The sequence below is a fragment of the Zophobas morio genome, unplaced genomic scaffold (assembly GCF_036711695.1).
Source record: "Zophobas morio isolate AGI-343-1 ecotype UQ-CSIRO unplaced genomic scaffold, CSIRO_AGI_Zmor_V1 ptg000006l, whole genome shotgun sequence".
Lineage (NCBI taxonomy): Eukaryota > Metazoa > Arthropoda > Insecta > Coleoptera > Tenebrionidae > Zophobas > Zophobas morio.
In genome coordinates this window covers 16,746,095-16,769,073 of record NW_026972111.1, presented here as the reverse complement: position 1 = coordinate 16,769,073, position 22,979 = coordinate 16,746,095, and the positions used below count along the sequence as shown (strand labels likewise).

At 31.0% G+C, this 22,979-nt stretch overlaps 2 protein-coding genes across 2 annotated transcripts in view; one reads left to right on the top strand and one right to left on the bottom strand.

Annotated features, from left to right (window-relative positions):
• Positions 1-17,233, top strand: part of LOC135123164 (cardioacceleratory peptide receptor-like) — a 38,276-nt gene extending 21,043 nt beyond the window's left edge. The window contains exons 2-7 of the mRNA XM_064047661.1: positions 8,242-8,377; positions 8,438-8,541; positions 8,594-8,687; positions 8,782-9,150; positions 9,507-9,687; positions 16,940-17,233. Coding sequence (XP_063903731.1) covers positions 8,242-8,377; positions 8,438-8,541; positions 8,594-8,687; positions 8,782-9,150; positions 9,507-9,687; positions 16,940-17,108 — 1,053 coding nt within the window. The 3' untranslated portion in view covers positions 17,109-17,233. The remainder of the gene's footprint in view (positions 1-8,241; positions 8,378-8,437; positions 8,542-8,593; positions 8,688-8,781; positions 9,151-9,506; positions 9,688-16,939) is intronic.
• Positions 17,234-17,244: 11 nt separating this feature from the next.
• LOC135123861 (uncharacterized) lies at positions 17,245-18,483 on the bottom strand. The gene is made up of 2 exons (XM_064048738.1): positions 17,473-18,483; positions 17,245-17,304 (listed from the first exon to the last, which is right to left on the bottom strand). Exons 1-2 carry the CDS (start codon positions 18,481-18,483, stop codon positions 17,245-17,247), a joined length of 1,071 nt encoding a protein of 356 aa, XP_063904808.1.
• Between the last annotated feature and the right edge of the window lie 4,496 nt (positions 18,484-22,979).

Here is a 22,979-nt window from a genome sequence, read left to right as displayed (position 1 = left end):
AAGCTCCAATGTAGTTCAATGAACCGCTACTTGGGAAGAAATGCTGGCGGCTTTCAAGTGGCGTCTCAGTCGTAAAATTTCCGAAATTATGTCCTCTGCTGAAAATTCATCATAGATTTTTGTCAGACTTGGAACTATTCCATGAACTTTTTTTTGATGACGTTAGCAGTGGGATTTATAAACTTACTGTTGACGTTGAAGTTCCCGTTGCAGTTGCTGTTCCCGCTGACGTTGCTTATAGAGCTGAAAATTGTCATTTATAAAGTGGATGATTTAAGTTGATTACTACAAAATTTACCATTTTAGTCATGTTTTAAGTTTCTTCTTCTCGAAATAACTCTACACATACTAAGAAAAAAAGGCTAAATTCGGCCCGCCCACCCGCCCTATCTCAATTGTGATGGTTTTTTTTGTTCGTCGTGAACCAAGGAGGCCGGAGCTTAACTGCAAAATCCTTATTTCTCTGCGAGATATTAAAAACATGGTTTTGAGTACCTATCGTATTGTTCGGAATAGGATCTACGAGCTCAAACTCGGTGTCGGTGTCGGTGTAGGGGTCGAAGTCGCCAATCTAGATAAGCGAAGAAAAAAATGTTTGCTGCTCTGAGCAGCTTCATTATCCGGCGTGGCTACAGTTCGATTTTTAACTTTTTTTTTTTGAATTGCCTGAATTCTCGTAAATTTTTTTCAAGTTTTCTAAACGCTTGATTTGCCAATATTAACAGCATGTCTGTTTTTTCAGGATTCGAAAACATTTTAAAGCAAACGAAAATTGAAAATATTGGGCTGACAGAAATAATTTGTCATAATTTAACTTCTGATCATTGCTATCTATGCGTTCATTATTATTTAAAAATAAAGATTAATCAAAGCTGTTTATGAAACGTAAAATGGGTTGCTTATGCAGAAATATTCAGGCGTGAACAGATAAAATGAACACCCTAAAGGGTTTGTGGGGGTGGAACTTTAAAACCTTCTACCTGCAGGTATGGGAATAACCCATTTCTCGTTGTACAATACCCAGATTGTACACATTATGTAACACTGGCTTGTAGTCATACACGTCTGAAGTTGGATATATCTACATAGTATATATCGCATAACAGAATGCAAACCAAATACTGAGTGCACCGTAATTAATAATAATCTTCAAAACTCACTCAGTTTTAACTTCTTATAACTTAGTTCAAAACTGTATTCAGTTATTAAAACCATTACGAAAAGGAAAGAAACATTAGCATGGAGGAGAAACTCTTTAAGAGAAATTACAATTCAGTGCAAAAAGGGAGGATGTAAATTTATTTACACAGAAAAATTTCCTTTAACGAAGGGTATATTACTAACAACGTTATAAACAAGAAGCGAAGTACTTTGAGACTGTTATCTCCAGGATAACAAAGACTTGAAGAAAAAAAAAAACAAAAATTAATTAATTGCAACGTTCTTATGAAATGAAGTAAAACTGCGAAAATTAAATCGTTTAATAACTGTTGAGTGGCGTTTAAACTCCTCCGAAACACGTTTTTGTGTTGTCACTATCTGTGCAAAGGCGTGTGCTATAATAGTAAAGTAGCGAATAGACTAAATGCTATTATTACTGTTATTGTTGCAGACGAATTAAACGCCACTTTATTATTGCTTCTGTGACATATTTACAAAATGCAAAAGTTATTGTCGTTCCAGAAAAAAAATTGACGCTAAATACAATTAACAATTCTTGCTAATAATCATTCTACTAATTATAGTTAATTGTTAATTTAGATAATTGAGCCTACAGATTAATTAATCTCTATCGTCACACTACACTTGACTTGTATCAATATTGTCTCTGCTGATATTTTTGGTGAACGCATCCTCTTGACACAATGTACATCATAAATACTTCATGATTGCCACGAACCAGCATGAAAATTCCAAGGATGTATTTATTAATACGCGCATCCACCAAAATGTCGGCAAAAGTACTTAATAAAAACAGGATGAAATTTAATTAATATTTGACTTTAAAGACTGATAAATGATGGCAATTAATTTCGTTTCAAATTTTCATTTCGTCGTCCTGTTGCTGACGTGTTTTTAAGAACCGCGATATCATAATAATTAATTTAGATTATGAATCATAAACGTACTTTACTGGAAGATCTATAAAATTTTATGTATAAATTGGTTATTACAGGTTGCACGCGTGAAAAATGTTACGTTGATTATTTTTCTTACTTAAAAATAAATGCTTTTCAAAGTCAGCAACTAAACTAACTTGCTTACTTATTTCGTACGACTTAGATGATATTACATTATTTTAATTTTGGTGTATTAAAAAGAGTTTAACTTACTTAAGTAGTAGATCATATTTTATTTGTACAGTTTTTTTTTTATTTGCAAACTTGGAAATATAATTTTGATCTTTAAGTTTTATTTGTTTAAAAATCGGTAAAATTTGATGTTACGTAGCTATCACGTAAACACTAATACCAAGGCTATTAATAATTTCGAAATAAATTTAGACTCACCTATTAAAACTGTAAAGGAAATGTTCTTGAGAAAAACCTGACAGAATAACAATTTTAACCGTATTGGATTTATTTTAGGTACAAAGTTTTAATATACACCTATATGTTAAGTTTTGTCAAAATTGTGTAAATATCTTTCATAAAAAATCCTGATATATACTTGGTTTGAAAAACCATAAAAATGATTTTGAGGAATTTTAATAGAAGTTTGTCGAGGGCTCCATCGATGTGTGTTCACTGTGCTCACATAAGGGATCAATTCGATTAAAGATTTAGAAATGCAATGTATCAATTCAGTTTTTATTATATGAATGATATCTAATTTCCGGTTTTCCTTATGTCTCGTAAGTTGTATACGACAAAACAAATTTCCGGTTGCTTCGATCTTTCTGAATGTGTATTGGCCTCAAAGATGATTTTAGCAAACACAATCTCCAAAACTACGAACAAGTTATTCTAAAATTTGAAATGTACCTGATAATAATAAAACTTACATAAAATACCAATGTTACACGTAACACATAAAGTTTGTTCTCAAAAAATTTTAAATACATTTTTGAATTTATCCAAGAAATTACGTAAGGAAATCTAAAGAATTTTTGTAAAACTAATACTTATTTCGGTATTAGACAGAATTTATTAACTGACTCACTTTTTCAGCAGAGTGATTTTTCATACCAACGTTAGCTCTTCAAACAAAGCTAATTCCATTCTTGTTCCTGTTTACAAGTCATCAATGTTGTGAATATTGGAAATCGTATATCTGTTTCAAATATGTAAAGTAAATTATTTATTAATTGCTTCTTGAGATGGTCAATATGACTTGCTTGCTTTATCGGAAACATGGTTTGGCTCAGATATCTCAAGTAGTGATTTATTTGACAGGTCTTTGGTCCTTGTATTTTGTACACAAGAAAGATATGGATGTTCAAATTCCAGGTTGGATAGATACGTGATGGGGAAGTTTTGATTGCAAATAAATCGTTCCTCCAGAAAAAATAACGTTGCCCCAGGCTTTTCAGAAACTCAGATTTCTTAAATGTTGATATTATTGTTGTAAAAATTAACTTGTGGGAGGTTTAAAATTTTACAGCTTATAACCAATAAACTAGTTACTTTTAACAATAAAAATGGTGCATGTAAGTAAGATTACATTTTTCTAGACTCTAAATTACTTAACAGACTAATGTTTGTAGAATTTTTCCGCTTTTGCCTAAGAAGTGTCTTAACAGTAGTAGTATCAGCTAGATTTACATTTCAAATAATAATCCTAAGTATCGTTTTTTGCACAGTGACGTCATCAACGATTTTTTTAAATATGAACCCAAACTTTTTCGTTTGAATTTTGATACATCTTTTTATTAGTTAAATGGACGAATAAAATAATATTTTTTGGTAAAACTGCTATTACAGTTGAAAAAAAATCGATTTTCATAGGAAATTGATGAAGGTTTCCAAACTATTAAAGCATGCTGTCCAAAATATTGTTTTTATTTAACAACAAAAAGAATATCTACATTGCAACAATATGAAAAGAAGTTTCATGGAATCCCAAAACCTGCAAATTGTTATTAAACGTGCTGAATTTCACAAAAGATGGCACGTGATCACTTGATCAGGAATGCTAGACAGCTGTTTGATATGACCGTCTTTTTTTTTAAAGAAACGTTAACAGCTCTGCGCTATTTATTTTTTTGCGTTTTGATTACACAGGTTTTGTTTCCAAACCACGAAAATGGAGATATGCCCAATCAACGAATTTGGTTCCAACAAGATGGGGCACTATGCATTTTGGTAGGGAAGTGAGAGAGTTTTTTGACATCATTTTCTTGGGAAGATGGATATGGCCACTTGGACCGTTTGAATAGCCGGGTCGTTCGGCAGATTTAACGCACCTTGATTTCTTGTGGCGTTATTTAAAATCTAAGGTCTACTTTAACAGACCAAACACTTATTTGGACGATGTCAAGAACCGAATCGAATAGAAATGGGCAACATCATCTCAGATACCACTGAAGCGGCAGTACAAAGTGTTTAACACGTGCTGGTATGTGCCAAATGATTGCTGGATGGCAGTTTGTACATTTATTTTTCTTTTGTTGTTTTACTGCAGAGTTTCCGTTCAAACTGTATTAATAAATCGAATTTTTGTTTTTCAACTTTAATCAAAATTTTCCCCCAAAAAATATTTATGAGATAGCAACTGTTTCCTACTACTACTTAACTAATACAAAGATCTATCAGAATCCGAAAGAAAAAATCAGGATACCATTTAAAAAAATCGTTGATGGCGTCACTATGCAAAAACGTCTGGTTGCATTGTGACGGATTCATAAAAAAAACACAATAGACTTCTTTTTAAAGTCTGTCTTACAATATTTTGTGGAAATAAACAAAGACACGGGCTGTCTTTTGCTATCAACTAAATCAGATTTTAATATACAAAAAAATCCAAAATTATACAATTTTCAAATATCGATATTTCAGTTTTTTCAAATGGAACACCCTCTATTTTATTGTTGTATGTAACTCTATTTCTTGTCCTCATTCTTCTAATATGGCGATGTGTCCCTTAAAAAAGTAAAAACTCGTAGGAACTTTAAATATAAAAAAATACTTAGCAAAAAGAAATAAAATAAAAAATAAAATAAGATGCAATAATAAAACATCGGATTTAAAAAAATTGTAAAAACTGATATTTGAAAATTGTATAAAATAAAATAGATGATTTCACGCTTAGTGTGCACAGTGCAGATTTAACCAGTATTCATAAATACATGAAATTTTTAAAAGCAATTTTACATGAAAATCTGAACTGGAAAAAATCACGGCATGTAGGTGATAAAAAGTTGAGCTCGTTAATCTTCTTTTTATTAAATAATTTGCGCCTAGCTTTGTAGTTCGGAGTATCGTATTTTAATATTTGTTGACTTATACAGTCTAGGGATGCCTGTATAAGTTTTTGTAAAACAGGACAAATTTATTTTAAATATTCCATATAAGTGCAAATTTTCAACAAATTACCAATGCTAACAATGTTTTTAATAGAATAATGTTTCGATACGTTTAAAATTTTTCTTTTTAACGTAGTGTCTTAAGGATTTACTGGTTCTAAAATTTTTGTTATCCATTATAAATAATGTCTCTTATTGTTATTGTTTTACTCATTTTTTTTGTCTTTATGTTTTTTGTTATCTTAAGAAAATACATTTATTATTTAATAATAATAATATTAAATTACATTAAAATAAAATTAAAACAGATGGTACAATACTACCAAAAATTTGTTGATGTCTTTTAATGCAAAGTAAATTCTACCTGAAATTTATACAGCAAAAAATTAAATCGTGGCACAAAATGTTATAATTTATTTTTTATTTTTGTCCATCGTGTGTCGTAAAATTCGTTACGATACACATATTGTAAATAACTACGACTGTAGTACCGTACCATTTATAATGAACAATTTCATGTTACCTATTTTAAAAACTATCAACATTTAAACAAAACGTAATAGGGTTGAATGCCGATGAAATAATTTTGCGGCAACAAAAAATAATCGAAATCAAATCTGTGTGTAAGAATACCTATTATTACGTTGATCGGTGAATAAAATCGGTTAAACTCAACAATGTATTTCTCAGTAACTCAAATTTACACGACTAACTATTACAACGATTATGTACAGAATAACTTCGTGGTGCAACTTGAATGAATTCGCTCATTCGATGAACTCGACTTGTTGACTGAATAATGCTCGTTCCTGAAGGTAGCCTCTATTTAGCGCTCGCCGACCGACGTCATCGATGATGAGTCATCATTGCCGTAGATTACGAGAAAGCTCTCGACGAGCCATAGGCGTCGTACCGGGCGGCGTATGGGTTTATTTCGTAACAGTATTTACATTGTGGGATTTTTCTTAGGAAATTTCTTAAACAAATTCCTTATGACTTCCTTGTGATTATTTAGGAATGAACAGGATGGTCAATATTCGAGTTTTGGGGTTTACATTATTGTGAAATTACTTGTGATTTTGTTACTATTAGTTTTGACATTTAACATTAAATTTAAAAGTTTCTGACCTACAAAGAGGTGACATTAAGAGCACATAAAGTATGTATATCTTGATTATAACAACAAAATCATTACTTTTATTCGATATTATAATATTATAATATAAGTGCTAGAATGAAGACAAGTCGATCATTCTTAAAGTTCGTTTTATTTTTTTATTAAACAATTACTGGAAATAAATTGACAGTGCTCGACAGTATTGAAACAACATGAACCAAAAGACATATTATTAAATTTCTTGAATTTTAACCTCACGAAATAACAGCCGCTGTGCAGAAACGGCGCTAAATTGAAAATCTAGTATAGGAACGATGTGAATTTTCACAAGAAATAGCTACCGTCGTATTTCGTGGGATCCCTTATGAGAATATCCTTATGATTTTGCTTAGGAGTGTTTTCTTGGGACTAATCACATAAACACGTTTCATAGAAATTTCTTGAGTTACTCCTAAGGAAAATCCCATAATGGAAACGACCTTTACTCCTGAGCATAAGGTACGGCTACTTTTATATTTTCTCGACGTTTCATGACTCCTGGAGTATGAAAAAATGAGTCCCCATTTCCGTCTGCCCGTCGTCTGTCGTCTGTCTGTCATCTATGTCGATTTTTATTTTATTATAAAATCGATGTATCCTAACAATTTTCTCTATTCAATTTTAATAATATTATTCCAGATTACTTGCGCGAACAATGCATAAAACACCACACATTTTAGCAGGAATATAAATAGGTATATGTACTTCCTGTCGATGTCTAAAACGTCAATTTCTTGAGGTGCGACCCTTCACACTATATTTTGTTGCTGGTTTTCCCACATGAACAAGAAATTACCATATCGCTCTACCTTTTCATTCCGATAATGTTAACTTTAAAACCATTTTGAACAAAAATTGTGACGTTAGTCACATTAGTGCGAAATTTAGTGATCTGCTGTGCTACTTTGCGTAAAAATTATTTGAATAATTATAATTGCGAGAATATTCTATAAAATGTTTACGGAGTAGAACTTATTCGGATTCATCGGAGGGCACAATATATCGAATTAAATCTTTGTATCGTAAATATACTCGTAAAGAGTGTTTGTTTCTTTATTAGCGATGTAAGTGGAAGCGAACTTCAGCGAATTTGATATGAAGCTCCTGTTTGCCAAGCGTTTTTGCGGTTTTTCGTTTTTCTTGTTGTACGGTGGCACACTACACGTGAAAACAAGCGTTAATTTATTTTCTATGTTAGCTCAAATTTAAGCTCAAATACTATTGTAAAATACTGCACCAATATTTTTTTTTTTAATGTTGAGGTTCCTTACTCGAAAATTTTACATTGTCGTTAAGATTTGGGCGCGTAACATCAGAAACAACGGCTCACTATCTACGAATCTTAACATTAATTCAAGTACACATTTAGATCTTTATGCATACATTATTAACATGTGGAAATCCAAAACATTTTCCCATTCTTTTTTTACTTTATTTTAACCTACTTTCTCTTATCTTTGATTATAAAATAGTCGAAAATCAACAATTTGAAGCAGTAGAGATATAAGTTCACTAAAACAGGATTCAATCATTTGGTTCTTTGTGTGAAAATATGTCCACGTGAAAATTATTTACTTCAGTTGAAATCAGAACAATTTCAAACCTTTTGTACTTCTTTCAGACTGCACAATTCAGCCTACTATGGATTCTTTTTATTATAATCGTGGCCGGAAACGTAGGTGTTTTATATACATTGATTTTCGGCAGATCTAGAAAGAGCCGAATGAATTATTTTATAACCCATTTGGCTCTCGCAGGTACAAAAATAATACCACAAATAAACACTAAAATTTTAATGTATACTTTTATCTTTTCAGATCTAAGCGTTGGTTTAATTAGTGTTTTAACGGATATAATATGGAAAATAACAATTGCGTGGCATGCAGGCAATATTGCATGCAAATTGATCAGATTTTTGCAGGTATGCGAAAAACCATAACTCTAAATCTATGACCGATATTTATTTTCATTAGGTGGTCGTAACATATGCATCAACCTATGTTTTGGTAGCTTTAAGTATAGATCGTTACGACGCAATTCGTCACCCTATGAGATTTTCAGGGAGTTGTAAGTATAAATATTTTTTATGTTTTACTTTATATTCGTTGTTTATTTTTAGGGCAACCGTAAAATTCAAGTGTAATATTAACTGTTTTTACAGGGAAACGTGCTAAAGGTCTAATATTAGCTGCATGGTTCTTCAGTGTACTATTCTCAATACCCATTTTGATTTTCTACAAAGAAGAATTTCGTTTTAACGTATGGCAATGTTGGATCGATCTTGGCGAGAACTGGAAGTGGCAACTCTACATGACACTGGTCTCCGTGTCAATTTTTATCATTCCTGCGGCAATTATAGCTACCTGCTATGCAGTTATTATTGTTACTATTTGGTCCAAAAACGCCAAAGGATTCGTAAAAACTACTAAAATAACCAATGGGTCTGACAATTCCAGGAGAGCTAGTTCCAGAGGATTGATACCAAGAGCCAAAGTCAAAACTATCAAAATGACATTTGTTATCGTCAGCGGTCAGTAAAAGCATATGCTAGTTACCCAAATTAACAAAAATATTCCTCGAACTCAGAATTTAGTGTTATATCTAACAAATATTTCCTTCTGAGTATAATGTGTACGGAATGATTGAATGTGCCACATAAATTTTGCCAAGTTCTTACTGTAGGCGCACATATTTTGCCGCATCTTGACTTTAACGATTTTAACTAACCTGTCACGCTATCAACATATACACACTAAGCAAATTTCCGTGAATGCGAAGATGAAAATTAAGCATGAGCATGTATGCAGCCTTTTAAAAAGTTGGCACTTTCAATCCATTTCAGTAAATTTAACATGTTAGCAGTCTTATATTCATTCTTTTTTACAGTTTTTATAATTTGTTGGAGTCCGTATATAATTTTTGATTTGCTGCAAGTTTTCGGGCAGATACCACGCTCTCAAACTAACACAGCCATAGCCACACTGATCCAGAGTTTGGCACCTCTAAATTCAGCAGCCAATCCTATTATTTACTGCCTATTTTCTACACACTTTTGTCGCACTTTATGGTTAGTATATATATGTATATATTTTTACTTTCTGTTTGAACGCATACTGCAAAGACGACACAGTCATGGTGGTTCTATTAAAATTTAAACATACTGTATTTTGCAGTATGCGTGTTACTGTACTTGTGTTATTTAAAGCTTCCTTTATATTTTATTACTTTTCTTTTCAAGTTTAGTAGATGTTTTTCAGTGTATTACGAGATTTCGATTATTTTATGCAAGAAATCAAAACAAAAACATTTTTACTACTCGTATAAATTGAGCACGAAAGAATGTAGGACGAAGGCACAGTCAGTTTATAATACATTGTTCTTATTTACTTGGGAATGTGATAAATATTTTTATAGAGAATGTTCTATTATGAAAGTAAAGGTAACTTTAATAATTATCTTAACTGTTTTTTCAAACTCACGTCCATTAAGTGTGTTTGTTTGGAATTTATTTATTATTTAAGCTATTAGAACACGCACGATTTTTCAGTGTCAGTGTCAGACGCACCCATACGCTACATTAAATAAGAATATCAAGGTAAAACAAAATCAAAACTAATTTATAACTTGAATTACATAGGGTGCTTCGCTTTTGTTTTCAGCAGGCAGTCTGTCTAAAAGAATAAAAGTTGTGCGAATTGATTAATTAACAGATTTTATTTATTTATTGAAACTATTTTTAATTAAAATACATAGTAAATAAATATAATTTTAATTACATAAATGTATCTTCTTTCTTTCAATTCACTAGCCTTAAATTTTGTTTTCCTAAAACTATATAATATACAAAAATATAAGAAAATTACCACCATCTTTAATCGTATGTACTAAGTAGTTACATACAGTATTACAGTGTCTAAAGCGAACAAAAAACTTCCGATTTGTCACTGGAGTTTCCAGTTTTAGGAAACTTGGTTTTTCCTTAACCATAGAAAGCATATGTACAGTAATAATTTTCACGAAATGAAATTTGATGTTTTGCTAGCATTCTATGGTACAGACTATGAAGGTGTAAACTACTCACTTTCGTTTGTCAGTCGTATGTTGGATTAACCAGATAATTCAATAAATACTAATAAGCCAATTAATTGTTTTGAAATTTAGTACGATAAAATACCAAATGAAATTTATTTATATGTTACATTTAAAAACTAAGTGAAATTTAAAAATTTTATTAAGTAAAGCCGTTTAATTTATAACATGTAAATATCATATCATGTTTTTCATTGTATAATATGTAAACGTACAAAGTGGACTCTTCTGAAAACATTACCTAAATTTTACTTAAGCACTCATCGGGAAGGTCATCTTAATACATTATTGAATAAATATTCGTTAAAAAATATATTTTTCAACGTAATTTTATTTGTATTTTAATTCAACGTAGTTTTATTTGTATTTTAATGATGTGCTTTTTTATAACGTTCTCAACAAAATCATGTATAAAATTTAACCCTGCGATTTTTGTTTTGTGATAACTTCTATAAAGTAAAAACCAGTGGCGTAAATAACACCCCCGACGCATATTCCAAGGGGGCGCGATCCGCACTAGTGAGGACAATGTGAAATATATTTATCTAGCGCACATACAGTTTTTCGAGTATATGCTTAACTTCGACTACTTATTTGACTATTTATGTTTATACTTCGAAAGAATTCGGCTATTAACACGTTAAGATCGGTGGCTATTTGTGTTCAAAGAAAATAAAATTTGATGGATTTTGTCTCTTCAACGCAGATGAGAGGATTAATTGTTTTCCCCCAAAAAATTAAAATCTACCGCAAACATTCCTAAATTTGAAGAACATTTAATCGACAAAATTGTAAGATGACAAAATCAGGGAGGGAGGGGCATAAACAAACACATTTATCATGCTTGCAATAACCTCAAAATGTTTTCTTACAATTTCAAAGTTCAGTTGTAAAATGTTAGGAGTATGAAATTTTAAAATTTTAATTTTTTTCCCAAAAAATCTAGATGCGTAGACTAAAAACTCAACACGGACTCATAAATTACACATGCAGGAGTATGTTATTTTATACAACTTAAAGAGCATTTTTTATTCGGCAAAATTCTAGGATGAAGTCATGGTCTTTTGAGAAAGCCATAAACTAATAAAGTTTGATTAACGATTTATTATGCTTCAAAATTAAATTGTAAAATGTGTTAAAAAAACATATTTTTTTCTCAAAAGTTTGGATGTCTAGAGTAAAAACTCAACCAATAGACATAAATCACACATTCAGAGGTACGTTATTCTATAAATTTTAAAGAACTTTAATTCGACAAAAATGTAAAATGACGTAATCATTGGGAGGAAGGGGGGGAGGGGGGGGGTTACGCGAAAATTGTTATACACTTTAATTTTTGTTATGATAACACCTATAAATATAAAATAAAGATTTGTGTGCGCAGTTAAAGTACAGATAAAGAAGCATGATATGGGTATATTTCAAGTTTTTCCATAACAAAATTTTGTATTGACGTCATAAACGCTTTATCAAGGACACATGTATCAATGTAAACAAGTGGCGTGTAATAGCAATAATAATATTAGTACTGTATACTTAAATTTTCGAGAAAAGGTGATGAGCCTTTCTTGATTTGATCAACAAAATAGATTGTCTCATTTTTTTTAGTCACCCTGTATAAGTAATGCATACAAAAACACAAGTATAGATTCATAATATTTTAAATAAGATTTTACATATTTAAACATTATTTATTTGGCAAAATTTTGAGATGACGTCATCAAATTTTTGCAACTGATAAATTTTGATTAACGATTTACAATGTTTACGTGACCTTACAACGCTTGCAATATTTCAGAATTAATTATTATTAAGTGTTAAAACAATCAAATTAAAATCTTACTTTAAAAATACGATAGGCGAGGCCTGTAAATAACGAGTATTCGCAAAAGAGTATTCTAAACAAGTGTTATAGTTATTGTTTTTGAAAGTATATGATTATGGAAATGAATATACGAGTACATGTATGCATAGCCCTTCACAATCGAAAAATATTATAGGACCCGCTCGATAACCGAGAATCACGAGTTCTAATTGCACTTGGTGCTGAATTTTTTTTTTTTTTTTCGTCTTTAGAGGATTTTTGTAAACTCCACACATTATTTACTTTATTTATTACTAAAATAAGGTGTTACGTACTTTAACAATTAGATATTTTTAATTACCTAAAATGTGGTATTTTACTCAAAATTTAGAAAAATTTTGAATGCACCCATAACCTACTTGTGTGTGACAGAATGACAAGCGATACTACCAACCGATATCGATAATCATAAAAAAATTCCGTGAGAGAGATACCGAAAACCAGCAATTGACAGATTAATTAATTTAGCAACAAGTCAAATCAATAAATTAATCTCATAGCCCACTAGACGTAAATCATTTATTAACACCCTGTACAAGATCATTATCGTTGTTCCCTTTTTCCTGGTTTATTTATATTTGTGTTAACACGTGCTTGTTTGCAAGCATGTAAAAATAAGACAACCATTCTCTCGTGCGATTTTTTTTAAATAATTGACATGGATACAAGAAGCATAACAAAAGGCCGCCTTATTTTTATCTTTTTTTTTTCTAAGGACTCGTACGCGCAAACAAACAGTGTTTCCAGTTCTCTAGTTGAATCACTGGTGCATAAAAATACCATTAACAACATGGTTTTCAAATATTTTCTTAGGAAAAACAAGTCTTTATAAACAACTTTTGTCGTGTTTCATTTTTACCGCTTGAAGTTTCCATCTGAAAGCAATCATGAAAATAATAATTTCGACAAGTTTTTTCTCGAATATAAGAAATTTCGCTATTAAGAAGATTGCCCTAATACAGTGAGAGAGAGAGAACTCCTCAACAGTAAACACAAATGACAAGTGTCACCTTTTTGTTAAGATATTGTAGGATAGCTAGTTTTTATTGAAACGAGTTGTCAGCTACTATTGTGTGTGAGCTTTCTTATCACTTTCGCTATATATCATCGTAAATAATCCGAATACACGGCAATACAATTTTTAAACGTCTAAAGTTACGTTTGATATATTACACTTACTTCTGATAAATAACAATGTGAGGCTCAAAGCGAGTTTAGATTTGGTAATGAAATTACAGGAAAAAGCAGAGAAAAGTTTAAGATAAAGTGACTTTGATTCAAATTAACAGTGACGAATGCGACAGGACTGCTCGTGGCATTACTAACTAGAATACAAATTAGAGATCAAGAACAAAGCTAGAAAAAGAATTAATGTCTTCTATTCTCAATACATTCTCTTGATTTAATTGAAAGTAAAAGTCCGCAATTATCTAAACACTAAACCGAGTTCCTGCTATATATTTGCTTAAATAAGAAAAATGTAAATCGGAAATTACAAAATTGAAACGAATTTGTTTGTGAATGTCAGACTGCTTAACTCAAGCAAACATATTCCATCCAAACTTTAGCAGTTCAAGTAAATTAAAATAATATTGATCACCGAACTGAGTTAAGTACTAAAATTTTCGTTTTAAATGAAATTAAATCTAGGTTGATTTATTTTAAGAAACGACACAAGCTGATAAAACTACGGACCGGCAAATACCGTTCTTATAACTTCGGTAAATGAATGAAAATTTTCATAGGCACATCTGAAAATTTTTAAAACATTTGGTCTAGGGAATCTGCGCAATCGGAACTGTAATTGATTTTGTACATAAAAATGTACTTACTTACAAGTAAGTACACAACAAAAGTGAAGTATTTGTTAACTGCATATATTTCGCAGTTCAAGTTTCAACATTTTATAATATTATTAACTAACTGTGCGTCAGTAGTTTTCAATTCAACAGCGTAGAATTTCAATTTTCTCTTGAAGTATACTTAGGTGAAATTCCAACCCTTCTCGCAGCACCAAAACAAGGAAACACCCTTGAGAATCAATATATCGAACGAAACTAGTTGTTAAATGGAAACTTTCAAGAAGTTTCAATTAATTCACGCTGCTGATTTTCTCGGAAATTTTTGTATTTGCTGTTAAACAGAGTGTTATGAAGATGTTTGATTGCCGCCGCCGGAAAGTAATCCACACCAGGCTGCTGAAATTGAGTACTCAGTGAACAACTGCAAAAAAAGAGAAATAAGATTATTTCTGTTTATCTAATTGTACTACAATCGTGAAACAAAATTGAGAAAGTTTGAAGAGTTGCTTTGTGTGTGTATGATCTTTTCATTTCAGAATTTTTCTTATCGTGAGTTTGATAAATAAAAAAATATGACGTTCTTATTGTCATCTGTCTCACACATATTGCCAACTTATTGTTTTATAGTTTTGTGTTAGTGTGACAACTATAGTGTTTTTTAAGTTGTCTTAATTAAAATTAAGTTAATCGTGTGTGACGAGGTTTACCATTACCATGTCATTTCAACTTCATAATGACGCTTTTACTGTACATTTGTATCGCAGATATTTTTATTCGATTTTAATGTTTTCTTAAACTAATTTTACTCGCATAACAAACGTTGCGTGCAACATGTATGTAAACGAGACTGTTATTATCATGGTAGGTTAAACATTTCAAACATTGTTTACGCAATCTTTGCATTTGACACAAACTTTGACGAATTAGCTATCTATTTTATAGTCTGTAATTCACATAAAACAAAGCACATATGCAACAAACGTATTAAATACGGTCAAAAAATGTAATAATTCGGGAATAAATGTTCAAATTCAAGCTGTGAGAAAAAAATCCTGATGAAAGAAAGTAAAACATTCACAGTGCTGTTAATTTAACTGTTGATAATTTTTAAGATCCTTTCTTTCAAAATGGTTTAAAGTTTAAAATTAGTTTATATACAATATTCATTCTCGCTTGAGAAACTATGAAGTGTCGATAACGCAATAACTTAAAAAAACATCAAGAACCTTAAAAATATCGTGATAAACAGTTCAGTGAAACCTAAATAAATTAATTTATTGCCACGTGTTTTATATAGATTTATACATTATTGAAGTTTAATTGTACTACAACATGAATGGTGAATTTACAAATAATAATACAAAGATAGCAGCTATTGACTAATAGTCAAATTTTTACATGTTTCAGATTGTACTAATTGCACTCGTTGATGACTGTGGGGTCGAATGCGATTTATTTTTGTTTAAATAATTGCCCTTTTTCGAAATTACAAACAATATTCTACACACTAAAATTTAGTACACGTTTCAGCTAACACTGCTTTAGTGAAGTGGGCCAAAAATATTCTCTCCTCGAATCACCAAACCGAGGCTTTAAATTCTGCTACAAATGCATGGTTGCCTACATTGTGACTGATTTTCTTATTTCTTAATTTTTCAAATGCGATTTCGCAGCTTTGTTTTTTAGTGTCTCTCAATGCAAATTACATTGCTAATTAATAAATTCGATGTTTTTTACCATTTTTCGCCAACTGGAATTCTTACACAACTTGTTACGACAAAACAGCAAAAGTTGAGAATGCCTGACTGATCTCTAACGTTTCCTTAGGTCATAGAGTAATAAAAATGCAATTTGTTTTCTATTTTCGTTTTTTTTTGTCGTCTTGACTGTTCATCTCCTTTAAAAAAACCGATTACGTCATCTTAAAATGTCGCTTGAATTATGCATTGTAACGTTCTTTATTTTCTGTAGCATTATATTTCACAATGTTTATTTCTTTATTATGATCTAAGAATTGTATTAAAGAAATTTGAACCATTAGATTAAAATTTAAATTACATTGCGGTTTTAAAAAATTGTAGTATTTTGGATTATTTTAGTATTAAATAAATTTTATGAGATCGCCAATTCGCCACCAGATCTGAAAAAAAACATGAATCTTTATTGAAAAATGAGTTCTGAAATGCATTTTTGCGTGTGTATTAGTAGCATATTTTTACGTTTGTAAACTTACTTAAGCAAGATCAACCAAAAATGGTTTGAATCGCTTATTTTATTTGTTTAATCAGAAACAGTTTAAGTAATTTCTCAGAAGTTTTGGTAATAAATTATGTTTAATATTATGATGAACAAATACAATTAAATATATTTTTCACCACCACAAATCTCGATAGCTGGAAATACTTATTTTTGTGTACAAAATGCAGTAATTACATTATAACAGACAGGGTATACTTAAATCTATAGTAGATATATCATTATTGTTTTGTTTGATATAGTAAATATGCTCGTATTTTTATAACAATGTCACAAATTACTTTAATGTTTTCACTCGTGATTTTTAGGTCACTACCTCCATTTAAATGGCTGTTTAAAAAGAAGAAGAAAAGGAATGGGGAGTCCACAACAAATACACAAAGCAGTTCTTTATCCGAATTCTCCACCAGCACCAACAGGAGAAAAATTCAAAATCTGTCTTCATTCATCAACGCCCATTCAGTATTAGTTCATTAGAAACCAAATGGTGTATAATATTTATAACTGTTATTGAATAAATGTATTTATTTTCTATTTCAATGTATAATAATAATTATTTGTATTGTATTTAATTGTGATCATATTAAAACAATGACACAATATATTAGTGTATCTATACCGTTGTACTAAACTGGGTGAGAATCACAATCAGAGTCACCAAAGAACCAAGCATCTGTAAAAAAAATCCGAATTGAAAAAATATATTATTTTGTACAGTGTCTCACTTTGGACTAATCTAGTCGAAAAATAAAAATTTTTACAACTTCCATTTTAGATTTCAAAAGTAGAAAATGATGCATTTTCATGAAAAGTGAAACACCCTGTACATATGTATACTTACCGCAAAAAATTGCTGCATATCCAGAACATAAAGACCCATTGCAGTAAAAAGAACATTATGATTTAACAGCTTCAAAGAATATTTTTCAATTGTTTTTTGGTTAAAAATATCGACTTTTTTGGATAACTTGGAATACCAGATTTCCTTAAAACGATTCGATTCCTTTCGAGTGTTTTGGCAAGTCCATAGAATAGTGAAAAGTATAGATTCTTGAATTATCGTGTAACTTGAGGCTAACATTATTAAAAAACGTGGACAGTCTTTACAAGACCAAAGGATTGCCAGATGGTACATTTCATAAATTGTCCAAATTAAGTAAGTTAATATACTTAACAATAACTGTCGACCAAATAACTTGTTGACTTTTTTGCACAGAAACACTAGTTCTAAATAAGTACGAAACACAAAAATAAAATCATCTGATGACGTTAAAATGTTATTTAATTTGCGAAAATCTCCTTTTATTAATCTTAAGAAATTAACGATTACGCAAGAGTTTGTAAAGATCATAAATTTTGATAGAGTAAACCCGAAATTGATAATAAAAGCTTCCGCAATACTATAGTATACGAAATAAAGAGTAAATAGATAAAGGAAACAACAGAAAATAAAAAGTGGGTGTAATAAGTATAAATAATCCGTTTGTTCTTTGTTACCGTTCGATTTACTTAAAATGCTAGTATGAAGAGAATGGAATTTCACTAATACCTTATGGTATTTTTCTTGATTCAAGAGGCCAATTATCTGAATTTCGAGAATTACGAGAATAATTGGAAAACTGCAGAAAATAAAAACAATATTTTTTAGACTAATGTGCTCATCTAAAATATTATAACAATTGACAACAATGCAAATCACGATAATCGTATTGAAAAAAAAAATTCTTACACAATAAAATGTCTTATTTAACGTGAAGATTAATTTGTTTTTGTTAAATGATAGCCGTAAAGGAAACAGACATATGAAGTAACTAATTCCAAGTAGAACTGTTATATTATAAAAGTCGTTCATGTTGCTGTTAACTACGGTTGAATATTTATCACCGATTTAACTTGGAATATAAGCTATGATTTACGTGTGAACACAAATTCACTGATTGCTATTAAATTACTTGTTTATATTATGATTATGCCATGATAAATGTAGTAAACATTATGTTTTCATAACGAAATTGTTTCGTGAAAACTTCACCATTCAGGAAAAGTAAGCCAAATGAAGGAAAAACACTTTTTATTATTTAGTAGTTTCTTTATTATGATTATTACTGATTATACTTTTATCGAAAGACATACATATTTTATAATTTACCCATTTTATCAATTGTGATTAAAAAGGGTATCGATGAAAAAGAGATACATTTGTGTTTCCCAAACAACAAAGAAATATATATTAAAATCGTGTCATTTTGAGTCTAATTTTATGTTTTCTTAGCTTTTATATACTGTAAAATATGAACCTTCTTCATTGTTGTTTGTATGTTAGAAATGATTTATTAAGCAGATAATCTCAGAAACTGTTGAAAAAATTGGAGAGAATTAAAAAACTATTCTTAACATTCCTTCATTTTCACTTAGCTCCTAAATAATGCAAGAACAAAATTCGGAAAATTCACTAATAGCTTACAGTATTGATTACTGTATCAAAGAAGAAAAAACTATCCTGGTAAAATTGTACTAGGAGGCGAATTTTTTAAGACACCTCAATATTTTGTTGTTTTTTTACATTAATTCGTTCGTGTGTTTTCTGCATATGAGTGCGCATACTCGGTAGAACTGAATTGAAACAAATGCAAATCGGTTAACGGTTAACATTAAATAATTAGATAATAAATAATACGATATCACACGCATTATTTTTGTTAAATATCGTTAACACATGAAGGGTAACAGCTATTTAATAAAAATGGATACAGATGACAGACAGACGGAAATCCAGACCTACTGTTTCGTACTCTAGGAGTCACGAAATGTCGAGAAAACACGAAAGCAGCTGTTCGTCAGATGGACCTTATTACAATAGCTACCTACTCTCTTAGCTTACGCTGGAAATGTAAGAAGCACAATCATATTCATTTATGTATTTGAGAGTTATAATTATTCTTTTCACCAAAGTAAGCTTAGTATTTCGATGACAGCAACAATAACAGTGATTTGTAAATTACATAACATTAACTATATAACGGGTGATCAAAACGTTTCCAGAGTATTCAGACTTTATAACATCTGCAATTTAATCTTGACAAATATTTCTAATGCCAACGCTAATCTGGAAATATTTTGATCACTGTTTACATATTAAATACCTACATATAGAATATTAATATTTGTGTTTTTTTATCCGGTTGGCAACATATTCAAAATTTTATGATGGCATATCTGATTTTCAAAGTAACATTTATGACAGTTGCCATCGTCTTAACCAATCAACACGCTCCTTAGGTGTGCTCATGTCAAAACTGACAATTCTGAAATGATGTTAATAATTCAGAATTGCCAACACAAAAATTTGCTTCAGTCATTAGTGGTAACTTGGTATATGCTAATTTATTCAGTTTCTCAGGAAAGCTGAAGTTGCCTAAAAAATTCGATAAATAAATAGTATAATTTGTGTCTGACCCGTGAACAGAAGTATTACATTTTTAAAGTTTAATTTTGGTTGAGTTGTGACAATATTCTAAATAATACCTAGTATCGTGGGTAGTAGAATAAAGAACTTCTTTCTCCGTCTGTTAGGATAATTAAACTTATAAAAAAATGGGCTTTGCCTTTTTTCTACAAAAAAAAAAATACATGACAAGGATATGTAATAAAGCTTACTTTTTACGCTTTCCATTCCCAGACTGTAACCTAGTTTAAAAATAACACCGTTTTCCCCCAACCGACGCTATTCTGTAGAACGATGTTAGCAGACCAGCGTCACCTCATCCGTTGATCGTTCGTGTTCATTTGATTTCTTTTAGAAAAACGATAGAATTATCTCAAAAAACAAACAAATATTGAAATATATTTTGCTCCCCTTCAATTCATGTACTTTCGCAATGTAAAATATTAATAACAGTATATTGTGTCGAAACTTGTATTTTACTTGCAACTGTTGAAGTTGTTGGCACGAGACGAAGTCGAGTGCCATATCAACACGAGCGTGTAGCAGCACCTTCGCACGTGTTTTACACATACTTTTTCTGGGCCTATATTCTTTGAGTTAAACAAATAAAACTTAAAAAATATTTAGTACCGTTTTTATTGTTGAATTACATGCACTTTATTTATTATTTGTATAATAGTTTTAAAGTTTACCACGCCCTTTCGTGCGCTGTCCACCGAGGATGTATGTAAAGTGCACGAAAGTCCACCATGGCAACTTGACACATGTACCTTTATGTACTTTTCATGCATGCTCTGAAACGTCATTTGTAATTTGAAATTTTCGAATAAGGCAATCTATGGCGAAAATACTAGTCTCGGTAATAGGCGTAGAAAATAGTATATTATATACCGAGGCGGAACGTAATTCATTCCTGTCATGAGAACTAGTTCTCGAGACATGAATGGTACTTTTGCCGAAGTTTTGTATACTTTTTATTCACAATCATTTAATAATACAAGCAACAATAGAATAATAAAAACCCTACCTCCATAATAATAAGACATGTGGTTTATGTCGGTAAAATATTAACACTTAGTAGGCGCTGCATAATTGACATTTTGTTAAATCTATCTATATTAATAAAAATGAATCGCCGAAATGTATGTACGCTCATAACTTCAGAACGACTGCACCGAATTGGACGATTCTTTTTTTACGTGTACCTTATTGTCAGGACAAGGTTTATATGTAAGAAAATTTATAAAAAATAAGACGGCTAAAAGATAAAAAAATTTTAAAAATTTTGCATGGGAATCGCCACTTCAAATGAATTTGAATAGTTGGCGTTCCTGACGGACCTGTCGCCTAACTGACGTGTCATACAAAACTATTTCTTCCGTGCGATTGTGAAAAAAGTATTATTGCAATTCAAATCGTTCTTTGTTTTTTCGTAAAAAAAACGTCGTTTATTTTAAGAAAAGTCTTAGTTAAAATGAATTTAGTTACACATTGCGAAAGTGTCTTATTAATTTTGATCTGCCATTCTATTTACCTATGTTCACTTTGTTGGTTTCGACAAAACTTCAAACTTTACCGTTATTCGAGGATTTAATTTGAAGTTTTCAATATTTTAAAATTCTCAAGACAAAATTTACAGATTTGATTGAATGTGAAAATAATTCTGTGTCGTTTTATGAAGTTCATTACAATGCCGAGAAGACGACAAGCTGACATAAGTCCACGAAGTCAATCAAATGTGCGACGAATTACCTAAGGTGCAAATCGCGATGATTTATTTCAAGGGTAATTCGGATACGGAAGTTGATCAGCGTTCTGCTCATAATCAACATCATAATCAAACATTGAAGCGAGACATTGGACGGTATGAATAAAACTGAGTAGATACTCATATTCGAAGTACAAAGTACCTACTTCATTATTACTCTGATATACCTGAGCATCTACCCGATGTACTGTGTATCTACATGCAAACATTGTATCTCCCCGGACACAAATTGAACATTTACGAGTTTTGTGAGCATTTAATCTAAAAATGAGCATCGGCATGGCAAATGACTATTTGTCCTTATAAATGATAAATTAAATGTAATATTTTTTTTTTTTCTTAAGAATATAGAATTAACAAAGTTAGTTGAGTTACAAAAGTCTCTTTTGCTCCACGTTGGCCACCAACGAGCGATGTTCATGATTTTTGTGAAACTTTGCTGGTTTTGAATTTGAATTTTCTGTCCTCGATAGTTGATGCTCAGCAAGAACCACGGGAAGGTCTGGAGCAGATCTCGCTAGGAAAGGAGAGGGCTAGGAATTGTTAATGAGGGATAGAACGTTATACAGTACAATACAACGGAAATACAATACAGGTACCTACAAACTAGCTACAATACAGAATACACTACAGATACAGATACAATTCAGATACAATACAAATGCAAAGTTAGTACCCAATACACCACCGGAAGAAATTGCACCAAAAATTGAGAATGTTGCAAAATGAAAACCCAAGCAAGCACACCGATGGAACTCGGGACGAAATCTATTGGTCGCAGCGCTCACGCGCCCAAGGGAGAACGCAGCCGCATAAATCCAAGGTCGTCTTACCTCATTCTCAAAGAACGATGCAACCCAGCGTCTAAGGGCCAAAAGAACCCCCCCAAGCCAAAGCGTCTGACGACATGGAGAATTCAGTCTCGGAACCAAAGAATGCACTGTTGCAAAATTAAAACCCAAGCAAATGCACCGTGAACACAAAGCATTTGCACCACTGGAGCTAAATTGGCAAGACCCAAGTTAAGTTAGTAACACATACAATATACAGTACAAAATGCTTCAATTACAAAAGTTACAATATACAAATTTCTCCACGTTTGCCAACAAAGAGCGGTGATTGTGCTCGCTCGTTG

Excerpts from the sequence above, each read along its gene's own strand:
- LOC135123861 (XM_064048738.1), bottom strand. The coding sequence starts at position 18,483 with ATGAACGACTTTTATAATATAACAGTTCTACTTGGAATTAGTTACTTC. Across the intron at positions 17,305-17,472 it reads ATATGCAGCAATTTTTTGCG|ATGCTTGGTTCTTTGGTGAC; the intron begins GTAAGTATACAT and ends TTTTTTTTACAG.